The sequence below is a fragment of the Leucoraja erinacea genome, chromosome 27 (genome assembly GCF_028641065.1).
Source record: "Leucoraja erinacea ecotype New England chromosome 27, Leri_hhj_1, whole genome shotgun sequence".
Lineage (NCBI taxonomy): Eukaryota > Metazoa > Chordata > Chondrichthyes > Rajiformes > Rajidae > Leucoraja > Leucoraja erinaceus.
The window spans coordinates 20,704,722-20,717,541 of record NC_073403.1 but is presented as its reverse complement, the minus strand read 5'-3'; the positions used below and the strand labels follow the sequence as shown (position 1 = coordinate 20,717,541).

Sequence of the window (12,820 nt, the reverse complement as noted above, 5' to 3'; positions counted from 1 at the left end):
GCTGGAGTGATGGAGTGGGTCAAGCAGCATCTCTGGAGAATGTGGATAATTGACGTTTCCAGTCGGGACCTTTCCTCAGACCTGAAACGTCATCTATCGATCTTCTCCAGAGATGCTGCCTGACCCGCTGGGTCCTTTTGTGTAAACCAGCATCTGCAATTCCTTGTTTCTACATTTTGACAAATGTCACTGACAAATATTCATTGATAAACACACACACAAAAACGTCATGGATAAAATTTCCATCGTAACCAGCCATACCTTATTCTGAAGTTTCTCAATCTCCTCTTTGTGTGAATTTTCAGTTTCTTCCAATGTTCTTCTTTGAGCGGTTTCCTTTTTCAGAAACTCTATTTCCCTAAAAAATACAATAGCCATGAAAAATGACCATTAACATGCAAATTCTATACCCCATGACAAAGTACCATTTTCCTTTCTGTTATGCCATTTGTTATTTATTACTGGCAAAGTTGATATATGAGACCTTAATATGCTTATATTATATTCCTCTACTTGCAAATGCCACATAGATATAAATAATTACACTACCATCTGCCTCCTATTTGCACAAGGGCATAATATGAATATATTTAATATTTCCTCACAAGCTGAAAAGTCTATTCCTTGCATCTTGAATACTGTGGAGGCAAGGATGCGCAGATGCTGGAATCTGCAGAGAACACAAAGTGCGAGAGTCACTCAGCGGGTCAGAGCATCTCTGGAGTACATGGATAGGCGATGTTTTGGGCCAGGACCCTTCTTCAGAGTCATGGTCCCGACCTGAAACGTCATCTACCCATATCCTCCAGAGATGCTCTTTTACCTGCTGAGTTATTCCAGCACTTTGTGTTGTACATGTTGCATACCATGTTCTTTTCAATGTTCAACAGAGTAGCAGGATAAATATGCATCATTGCACAAGTACAAGTAATTGCCTGATGTGAATAATTTTTTGTTAAGTTGAATGCATCTGTCTATTCAGCAAAGGCTCAGAAGCAAATCCCACCCACACACACAGATCAGAGATTGGCAGCTTTTTAATAATAGAGAAGTCTGAAGCTGTGCAGTTGAACGTAACAAACCCCACTACAGATTTAAGTTCTTTGTTTTTCTGAACGTTTCAAACAATTTTAAGTGGTTTTCACAAAAGGGAAAATAAGAAAATAACAAAGCCCTTGACATCCTCTTGAGCATAGCGGATAACTTATGTTTAAAAAACAATCATAGAGTCATGGAGCACGGGAACAGGCTCTTCGGACCAACTTGCCCATGCCAACCAAGATGCCTAATCTGCACTTGTCCTGCCTGCCTGCATTTGGCCCATAACCCTCTAAACCTTTCCAATCAATGTACCTGTCCAAATATCTTTTAAATGTAATGGTACCTGCCGTTATTGCCGCCTCCCCTCTCGTCCCATGTACCCATCTCCCTCCATGTGTATGTTGCTCCTCAGGTTCCTATTAAATCATTCTCCTCTCATCTTAAAGCTAGGTCCTTTGGTTCTTAATTCCCCTACTCTGGGTAAACGATTCCATGCATTCAACCTATCTATCCCCCTCATGATCTTATACACCTCCATGAGATCATCCCTCAGCCTCTGAAACGTGCCGAAAGTCTTCTTGACCACCCTGTCCATCTGTACGCTATTTTCAAGAAACAATGAAACTGCACTCCTCAATAAGATCACCCTTTAACCACCAAGGGATAAAGTCCTAGCCTGCCCAATCTCAACTTTTTAGCTCTTACTCTCAACTTCTGGCAACATTTTCGTAAATGTTTCGCAGATGTAGCACCTCACACTTATCAGCATTAAACTCCATCTGCCATCTTTCAGCCCACTCTTCCAAATGGCCTAAATCTCTCAAAGTCCATTTGGAAGAGTGGGCTGAAAGATGCAGATGGTGTTTAATGCTGATAAGTGTGAGGTGCTACATCTTGGCAGGACAAATCAAAATAGGACGTGCATGGTAAATGGTAGCGAATTGAGGAATGCAGTTGAACAGAGGGATCTAGGAATAACTGTGCATAGTTCCCAGAAGGTGGAGGGTGGTAAAGAAAGCTTTTGGTGTGCTGGCCTTTATAAATTAGAGCATTGAGTATAGAAGTTGGGATGTAATGTTAAAATTGTATAAGGCATTGGTGAGGCCAATTCTGGAGTATGGTGTACAATTTTGGTCGCCAAATTATAGGAAAGATGTCAACAAAATAGAGAGAGTACAGAGGAGATTTACTAGAATGTTGCCTGGGTTTCAGCAACTAAGTTACAGAGAAAGGTTGAACAAGTTAGGTCTTTATTCTTTAGAGCGCAGAAGGTTAAGGGGGGACTTAATAGAGGTCTTTAAAATGATGAGAGGGATAGACATAGTTGACGTGGATAAGCTTTTTCCATTGAGAGTAGGGAAGATTCAAACAAGAGGACATGATTTGAGAATTAAGGGACAGAAGTTTAGGGGTAACATGAGTGGGAACTTCTTTACTCAGAGAGTGGTAGCTGTGTGGAATGAGCTCCCAGTGGAAGTGGTGGAGGCAGGTTCGATTTTATCATTTAAAAACAAATTGGATAGCAATATGGATGTGAAAGGAATGGAGGGTTATGGTCTGAGTGCAGGTAGATGGGACTAGGTGAGAATAAGTGTTCGGCACGGACTAGAAGGGCCGAGATGGCCTGTTTCCGTGCTGTATTTGTTATATGGTTATATGGTTCCCTGCACTCTTTTCAGCTCAACAATATAATTCTCATAGCAGGGTAACCAAAACTGAACATAATACTTCAAATGTGGCTTCACTAACATCATGCACAACTGTAATATTACATCCCAACTATTATACTCAACACCTTGACTGATGAAGGCCAATGTACCAAAAGCCTTCTTGACCACCTTATCTACATCACCACACATAAACCCCAACAGCAGAAGTGGTTATCCTTTTGAAAACTACAATGCTCTCAACTCTTGACGCACACTAAAAAGATCCAAGTGGTGAGAATTTCAGGATCTAGGCAATTATCTGTTGGAATAGGTCACTTGCCAGTTAATGAAGGGGCTCGACTTGAAACATCCCCCATTCCTTCTCTCCAGAGATGCTGCCTGTCCCGCTGAGTTGCTCCAGCATTTTGAGTCTATCTTCGGTGGCCCATTATAATTTTTAATGCAAAGGAAACTGATCCATTCCAACACATCACCCACCCCCGGGGAATGAAGGTAAAAAATCTCCCCCAGTTCTGCGGGGAGCATTTCTTACTTCTGCTGGTATTCCTTAATCAGGCGCTTTGCTTTGCTGTACTTCCTCTCCAGTGCCTGGTACTGAGCCTGTGTCTCCTTCAGATGCTCATCCACTGCCTGGCAGAGTGTTTGCGCTTCCATCCAGTAACTCTCCAGCTTCTCCATCCGCTCCTTGTTTTCCTCAACACTTTGCTCCAGCTGGACTTTTTCCATCCGCCAACGCATTTTCTCCTGTTCCGTCGAATGGAGCTGCGCAGAGACACAAGCATAGCGTGAAAGTAAACACCCAGTTAACCCAGAGTGCCGTGAAGAATGGTGACTCCAGCACAAATTAACCTGCACACATAATAGCTACATGGGCGGCACAGCAGTAGAGCTACCGCCTTATATCGCCAGAGACCTAGGTTGAATCCCGACTACGGGTGCTGCCTGTATTGAGTTTGTATGTTCTCCCTGTTACTGTGGGGTTTTTTCCGGGAGCTCCAGTTTCCTCACACATTTGGAAAACATACAGGTTTGTAGGTTAATTAGCTTCAGTAAAATTGTCTCGAGTGTGTAGGATAGTGCTGGTGTATGGGGATCGTTGGTAGGCACAGACTCGATGGGCCAAATGGCCTGTTTCCATGCTGTATCTTTAAAACTAAAAAACTAAAATAGACATTAAATGTACTCAGATCGCTGATGCGATCTACTTACATCAATGATGTGCTCAATTACTTAGACAAGTGGCAAACTCAGTATGGAATTTAAATCACTCTGCGCTAATGTTCAAACAGCAGATAACATATTTACAATGCCATGTAAATTGCTCTCAACAGAGCCATTTTAATAAAATCCTCAAGGAACTTGGCAAAACTGAACAGCTCTAACCAGATAAAGTAAACATCACTGATGTGTATCCACCTATCACATGCCGAGCTATATCCCACCCCCACCCCATTTCCAGCTTTCTCCCCCCTACTACAATCAGACTGAAGAGTCCCGACCCAAAATGTCACCTGTCCTCGTCCTCCAGAGATGCTACCTGACCCGCTGAGTGGCTCCTGCCCTTTCTGTTCTCCTTAAATAAGTCATTAGTTGTTTAATTTAAACAATTCAAAGATTTTCTTCAATTATTAATTTGATGCAAATGCTAAAACCACTGTTGGTATAAAAGCACTTGCAGAAACTTAGCAGCTTTAAGCGGGCAAAGAGAACATTACTGATGTGTACCAAAACTGCACATTCTTAGAAGAAAATTAGCAAGCCAAGCAAGTTCTAAACCAAGAACTACTGTCCGAGCTACATACTGATCACTTGCTGAACACATTAGTCATAGGGAATCAGATAATCCATGCATAGAGCTCATTATTGATCTTTAAGAGTTACAAGTTCTCCAGTAAAATATATGCTTTTATGTCACAGGCAGGAAGCATCTCAGGGGGGGTCAAGGAAAGAGCGTTCACACTGCGGCCCTGCTTCCACCAATCTTTTCACCACCACGTACAAGAAGCACAAGACAGACACCATTGTATGCAGATGCCAAGAAGTGTGGTCAGCCCTGCTTGAACAATTTCTAATCTTGTGATGTAGACTCGATAAGAAGAAGCAGCATCTCAGGAATGGGGATTATAGTAATCTTGATTAAAATTACTTGCAGCAGAGTGGCCAGACTACATTTTCATTGAACCTCATCCCCTTTGATATCTCATAGTCACACCTTGCACTTCCTTATCTCTGTATCTCCCTCTCCCCTGACTCTCAGTCCGAAGGAGGGTCTCGACCCGAAACATCACCCATCCCTTCTATCCAGAGATGCTGCCTGTCCCACTGAGTTACTCCAGCATTCGGTGTCTATAATCCAATGCAAACCCATATTCAAATTATTGTACAGGTTTCTGAAACATCATGACAAAATGTATCATGCACAAAGCGTGGTTTTATATGCCAGCCTTCTCTTCATCTGTAACGGTTGCAAATGATTTTTACTCCTGTCAATGTAAACATCACCAAAAGCAGCTAACGTACCTTTCTTTTCAGTTGCTGAATCTCGGCTTCGGTTACAGCGTGTTTTATCTGAAGCTGGCAATAAAGCACAATATAATCACTGATAGTCATGTACTGTTCATTCATCATCCAACTCAAATTTCACTTAACCTTAATTGGTACATGTGCCAATTGAATCTTGAATCTTCTAGCCACCCATCACTCCATTTTACCCATTCACTCAAGACCAATATTGCACAAAGAACGGACACAAGTGCAATTTTTCGCATCAAATTTTCGCATGGGAACATTCTTGTTGGGGAACAACACATTTTGCCACTCCAGCCATAGACCAGGTAAGGGGGCAGGGGAAAAATTGGATAGCACCGGACTAGTTGGTGGAGGTCGCAAACAACCCCAGCAAGCTCTGGGAAGATCAATGAGCTTCATTTTAAAACTGGGATTTAAAAGGATGAGAGGGAATCTTACAGAAACATATAAAATTATTAAGGGATTGGACAGGCTAGATGCAGGAAAAATGTTCCCCATGTTAGGGGAGTCCAGAACCAGGGGTCACAGTTTAAGAATAAGGGGTGGGCCATTTAGGACTGAGATGAGGAAAACCTTTTTCAGCCAGAGAGTTGTGAATCTGTGGAATTGTGTGCCACAGAAGGCAGTGGAGGCCAATTCACTAGATGTATTCTAGAGAGTTAGATTTAGCTCTTAGGGTTAACGGAATCTAGGGATATGGGGAGAAGGCAGGAACGGGGTACTGATTCTGGATGATCATATTAAATGGCAGTGCTGGCTCGAAGGGTTCAATAGCCTACTCCTGCATCGATTTTCTATGTTTCAGAGGTCTGCTGAGCATCCCCAGATTGTTTGTCAGTTGAAATAGATCTGAAGGTAAAGATGATAAGCGTGGGGGGAGGAGGGTGGTGGGGGGGTTGAAGGGAGCGGGAGGGACGTTAGATTTTAGAGATACAGTGTGGAAACAGACCCTTCTGTCCACCGAGTCTGTGCCGTCCAGCGATCAGATCACCCCATCCACCAACACTCCCCTACACACTAGGGACAATTTACAGAAGCCAATTAATCTTCAAACCTGCACGTCTTTGGAATGTGGGAGGAATTGAATTACATAATTCGGCCTATCAAGTCTGCTCTGCTACTCAATCTTTTTCCCCTCCAAACCCCATTATCCTGCCTTCTCCCCGTAACCTTTTGACAACCTTATTAATCAAGAACCTATCAATCTCCGCTTTAAATACACCCAATGTCTTGACCTCTGTGGCAATGAATGTCACAGATTCACCACCATCAAGCTAAAGAAATTCTGGTCCTGACACCTACTATCACTGAGATTCACACCATTAAGATTTTAGGAGGCCCCACTGACAGAAAGTGGACTCGGCAAGAGGGGTGTAACGACAGTCCCAAGGAAAGGTGCCTGCAATCTCCAGGCTCCTTTGAACCTCTGATTCCACCCACAAGGCACTTTAGCTGCGACTGAAGACTCTGTTTACACCAATTAGTTCCGCTATAAAAACACTGGAGGGATGCAAAGGGGAAGGACCTCTGGTAGATTAGCAACTCTTGCATCCGTCAGCAACAAGGGCTGGCAGCTACAGTACTGTTCACAGGATCCACGCCATCAACTTGTCAAGACTTTTTCCGTAGCACCTTCTAAACATATGTTCCTCAGTGCATACAAAGTCAGGGCAGCAGGTGCCACAGCACATCACCTCCCACTTTCTACTGTGGACATGTGCTGTTTTCCCTCATCATTGCCAGGTTAAAATGTTGAACTATTTAAAATTTCAAAATTAACTTTGTTCGCATTTAAAAAACATGTACAGGACAAAAACCGTGCTGAAACTCTTCATACATACATTCTTAGTGTCTATATTTTTCCATGGTGTCATACTCAGTAGTGTTCGCACTAGGATCACCTTCGCGAACACACGCTCTGCAAAGAGATGGGCAACCATCTTCTCTCGAAAGGTTTGAACTCTACACCGAACAGTGTTATGAGAGCACATTCACTGCAGATCAATAAGACCATCACCTTCTCCACACAGTAATGGAGACCTTGTTAAGGCAAGCACTCAAACAAAAAGGTGGTGGTGGAGACAGATATAATAGTGGCATTTAAGAGCTTTTGGATAGGTACATGGATATGCAGGGAATGGAGGGTTATGGATCATGCAGGCAGATGCACGATAGATTAACTTGGCATCGTGTTTGGAGCAGACACTGCGAGCCGAAGGGCCAGTTCCTTTGTTGTATTGCTCTGTGTATCTATTGCTCACCCATTATTGTCCGACAAATGGGGGTCAATTCAGTGGGTGTTTAACAATCAAGTACCTAGGATGGGTCTGGAGTAACTATAGGCATGACCACCTATGGGTGACAAATTCCCTCCCCCGAAGGACATTGCGTTAACCACGAGTCTTTCCAACAATTTGTAGTATTTATGGTCTTCATAAGCAAGACCAGTTGTTTGAATTCCACAGCTATTTAAGACTGGCATTTTGAACTGTTTAAACTAGCTATATAGTTGATACAAGGAACTGCAGATGACAATGTACAAAAAAAGAGACAAAGTGCTGGAGTAAGGCCGCATCTGAAGAAGGGCCCCATCCCGAAATGTCACCTATTCGTTCTCCACAGATGCTGCCTCTGAGTTACTCCACAACTTTGTGCCTATTGTTGTTTAGTTAAGACAAGTTGTTTAGCTGACTAGTTGTTTAGTTGACTAGCAGTTTAGTTGTTGACTAGTTGTTTTGCTGTTTAGTTGCTAGTTGCTTCAGACTGGGTGTTAAAATTCCACAGTTGCCTTGGTGGGATTTTAACTCGGGTCTCAGAATCTTAGTCCAGTCTTTCATCTCCTCCCGCCTAGATTACTGCAACACCCGTTACACTGGCATCAGCCAATCTTCCCTGTCCCGCCTGCAACTGGTCCAAAATGCTGCAGCGAGACTCCTGACGGGCACCCGAAAAAGGGACATCACCCCGATCCTGGCCTCTCTCCACTGGCTCCCTGTGCGGTTCCGTATAAACTTCAAGATCCTCCAAATATCCCACGGTCTAGGCATAAGCTCAGGGGCGACCGCGCCTTTGTGGTTGCAGCCCCTAGACTGTGGGACAGCATCCCCTTTCCCATCAGAACTGCCCCCTCCATCGACTCTTTTAAGTCAAGACTAAAGACTTATCTATACTCCCAAGCCTTTCCTGACGTCCTCTGAGTGAGGGCTACATGTATATATGTATGTAGTCTGTTTTGTTGTGCTATTCTTATAACAAATGTAAAGCACTTTGGCCAACGAGAGTTGTTTGTTAAATGTGCTATATAAATAAATGTGACTTGACTTGACTCTAGATGTGAAGCCCAATAGTTCATCTGCTATAATAACAACCAACACAGGATTCATCCAACCATCACAGGTTGCCAGCTTAAAACCAGCTGATAAGTACATCGGTGACTGAGACACTCAGGTTGCAGCAAGCATGGTTAACCATGGGGAGGTCCAGCACAGCGCCCCTCTGGAAGACTCAACCTGCCAGAGACCACTCACCTGAGCCCTCTAGGGGCTGGCCGCTGAATAACATCAGCACAGCCTTAATGATGACAAGGCTATGGCAGAAGGGGAGAAAATGTGCTGAAGCCGATATGATCAAAATAAATGGTCATTAAACATGGAAAACTGGCGCAGCTGGTAGAGCTGCTGCCTCACATCACCAGAGACCCAGATTTGATCCTGACCTCAGCTGCTCTCTGTGTGGAGTTTTCACGTTCATCCTGTGACTGCGTGGGTTGCGTCCATGTGTTCCAGTTTCCAACCACATCCCAAAGCTGTTGGGTTTGAGGTTTAATTAACCTCTATTAATTTGTCCCTAATGGGTAGGGTGTGGATGAGAAAGTGGGACAACATAGAACGGGATCAATGGACAGCGTGGACATGGTGGGCAAAAGGGCCTGTTTCCAGGCTGTACCTTTCAATCAAAACAAAAACATTTTGCGGAATGCTTGGCAGATAATCAAGTGCTTCCTACCTCCTTGAACTTGAGCACCAGCTTCTCAGGATCCAGTTCCACTGGAGAAAGCATATCTTCATTCTCCGCGAGATCGAAAACTTCAATGGCCATGTCGTTGTTGGCGAACATGGGACTCATCTCTTCTTCCTCGTCGTCTGTTGCGTACTCTCCTGTCTGGTGATGACATGAATGTTTCATGAGCCATGTTTGATCTTCCATCAAAATCAGTCAACAGACCAAGATTACTGAGAAACAGATACTAATATCAGGGATATTACTTATTCAATGGTGACACAAAGAACTGCAACGACACAGTAGGGCAATGATAGAGGTGCTGCCTTACGGTGCCAGAGACCCGGGTTCGATCCTGACTATGGGTACTGTCCGTATGGAGTTCGTACATTCTCCCTGTGACCATGGTGGTTTTCTCCGAGTGCTCCGGTTTCCTTCCACACTTTAAAGACTTACAGGTTTGTAGGTTAATTAGCTTTGGTAGAATAGCAAAATGTCCCTAGTGTGCAGGATAGTGCTAGTGTACGGGGCGAAGAGCCTGTTTCTGCACAGCATCTCTAAAGTGTAAAGTCTAAACTTCAGATGCTGGAGCCTTGATCAAACACAAATTGCTAGAGTAACTCAGCGGGTCAGGCAGCATCTGTGGAGGAAAATGGACAGGTGACATTTAGGGTCAGGGCCCTTTTACAGATTGATTGTAGTCGGGGGAGAAAGTTGGAAAAGAGAGGCGGGGTGGGACAAAGCCTGGTAATACAGTGAGGGGGGTTTGGTTGGCAAATGGGGACAAAGGCTAGAGATGAAAAGGAGACAAAAAGATGTCAGATGAGGAGAGAAGAGGAATGAAATAAAAAGGAGAGAAAAGGGTGTAAGCAATACCCATTTAAGAGTCATAGACCAGCACGGAAACAGGCCCATCGGCCCAACTTGCCCATGACAGCTAAGATGCCCCATCTACACTAGACCCACCTGCCGCATTTGGCCCATACCCCTTCGACTCTCACCTTAAACCTATGTCCTCCTGTACTTGATTCCTTTACTAAGGGTAATGTTTTATTTTTAATTGTCTACTGTATGTCATGTTGTTATACTTGTGAGCAAAGCACCAAGGCAAACTCCTTGTATGTATACATACTTGGCAAATAAAATGTATTCAATTCAATTCAAGACTCTGTTCAATGATCCCATCTATTCCCCTCATGTTTATATACACATTTATAAGATAAACCCTCATCCTCCTGTACTTCAAGGAATAAAGTCCTAGCCTGCCCATCCTCTCTAGCTCAGGTCCTTAAATCATGGCAACATCCTCACAAATCTTCTCTGTAATCTTTCCAGCTTAAAAATATACTTCCAATAGCAGGATGACCAAAACTGAACCCAATATTCCAAATGTGGCTTCACCAACATCTTTTACAGCTGTAACATAACATCTTAACTTCCATACAATGCAGTCTGATGAAGAGCAATGTACCAAAAGCCTTCTTGACCACCCTATCTACCTGAGACATCACTTTCGAGGAACTTTGTGCCTCAACTCCTCAATCCCTCTGCTCTACGATCCTCCTCTGCTCTACGATCCTCCCCAGGTCCCTGTCATTCACTGTGAAAGTCCTGCCCTGATCTGGCTTTCCAAAATGCAACAGCTTGCAATTATCAACATTAAACCATTAAGTATTCCTCACGCAATTTGCCCAATTGATCAAGATCCTGCTGTAATTTTCGATAACCTTCTTCACTATCTACAAAACCACCTACTTTAGCGTCATTTGCAAACTTACTAATCATGCCTTGTACATTGTCATCCAAATCGTTGATATACTGTTAACCACAAACAGCAATGGGTCCACCACTGATCCCTGAGGCACACCTCTAGTCACAGGCCTCCAGTCCACAAAAATAACCTTCTACTAACACCCTCTGCTTCCTTCCATTTAGCCAACTTTCTATGCAGTCGACTAGCTCTCCCTGGATCTGATGTGATCAAACCTCCCAGAGCAACTTTCAATATGGAACCTTATCAAATACTTTGCTGAAGTCCATAAAGACAATTTCTACTGCTCTGCCCTCTTCAACCTTTTTGGTTACTTCTTCAAAAAACTCCGTCTTGAGGCAAGATCTCCCATGTTGATAACCATGCTGACTATCCACAAACAGCCCTGGTCTATCCAAATGTATACATTTCTTGTCCCTCGGAATACTCTCCAGTAACTTGTCTACCATAGATTTTAGGCTCACTGACCTATAGGTCCCAGGCTTTTCCAGACAGCCCTCCTTAAATAGAGGCACTATATTAGCCACCCACCAATCCTCCAGCACCTCACCTGTATCCAATGACAATTCATATCATGATTCAAGATTAATTTATTTAACAAAGCGGAACAAAGGAGCGGGTGTTAACAAAGTTTACACAACAGAGGATGTGATCAGACATTTAGGATCTGTAGAATTTACTGCACACTACTTTTTGTTGTATTTATTTATTTCTGCTTTATCTCCACACTCATGCAAATGAGAATGTGCAGTGCTATGGTGACATTTATACGTAAGTGAAAGGAAATATACCACACACTTGACTGAGAGGAGTTGCTCCAATCCATGGTATTCTTTCACTTAGAAGTATGCCGAATCACAGAAAATGAAAATTCACACCACGCACACACACACACACCGACATTTCATATCTCCGACAATCGAAAAACAGCTACTTAACCATATTACATCTTCATGAGTCAGGAGGAGTCCGTGTACTATGGATTTAAGAGAGAGTTAGATAGAGCTCTAGGGGCTAGTGGAGTCAAGGGATATGGGGAGAAGGCAGGCACGGGTTATTGATAGGGGACCATCAGCCATGATCACAATGAATGGCGGTGCTGGCTCAAAGGGCCGAATGAACTCCTCCTGCACCTATTTTCTATGTTTCTATGTGAAGTTGCAGACCCTCTTGGAATAGTGAAACAAAGGATGTCACAGACTAAATTTCCCCTTGTGTGTACGGAGTAGATGTGAAAGTGGAATAACAGAACTGGTGTGCATGGCTGATTGATGGTCAGAATGGACTCGGTGGGCCGAAGGGCCAATTTCCATGTTGTATTTTCCAGTCAGTCAATTAAGTCTTCCTCAACCTCCTATGTTCTACACCCAAGTTTATTCCATCCATCCCCAGAGTAAAAATGTTCCAGCCTTTGTAAATCTCTTCTCCAAACATAGTGTAACGTAACATAGTGAACAGAAGTAGCGCACAAACTAACCAACAACTAGTAAAAACACAAACTCGCTACTCTTATATTCTTTACCTCAGCTCGTAAGTCTTTCGTACAACTTTGCTGACCTGCCCTACATCCAGACACTCTGCTCCACCAACAGTTCCAAAAGTGTAGCCAATTCATGCCATTTCTGCCCCATATACGGCACTGCGCTAGTTTTAAAATTGCCACCTTCATTACACACATCTTGTGTTTCAGTGAACAATGATGATGAATATCTCACCTGTTTTTCTATGGAGAATAGGAATAAACAGGCAACTTTAAAAAAAAAACGCCAACAATCTGTTCAGGACTATTTCACACGCATCACAAACTTAT

General features: G+C 43.4%; 1 protein-coding gene across 1 annotated transcript in view; it reads right to left on the bottom strand.

Moving 5' to 3' along the window:
• LOC129710337 (neurabin-2-like) overlaps positions 1-12,820 on the bottom strand; it is a 197,640-nt gene that overhangs the window by 4,131 nt on the left and 180,689 nt on the right. The window contains exons 7-10 of the mRNA XM_055657269.1: positions 9,246-9,401; positions 5,232-5,285; positions 3,244-3,473; positions 262-358 (exon numbers count right to left, since the gene is read on the bottom strand). Of these exons, the coding sequence (XP_055513244.1) occupies positions 262-358; positions 3,244-3,473; positions 5,232-5,285; positions 9,246-9,401 (537 nt within the window). The remainder of the gene's footprint in view (positions 1-261; positions 359-3,243; positions 3,474-5,231; positions 5,286-9,245; positions 9,402-12,820) is intronic.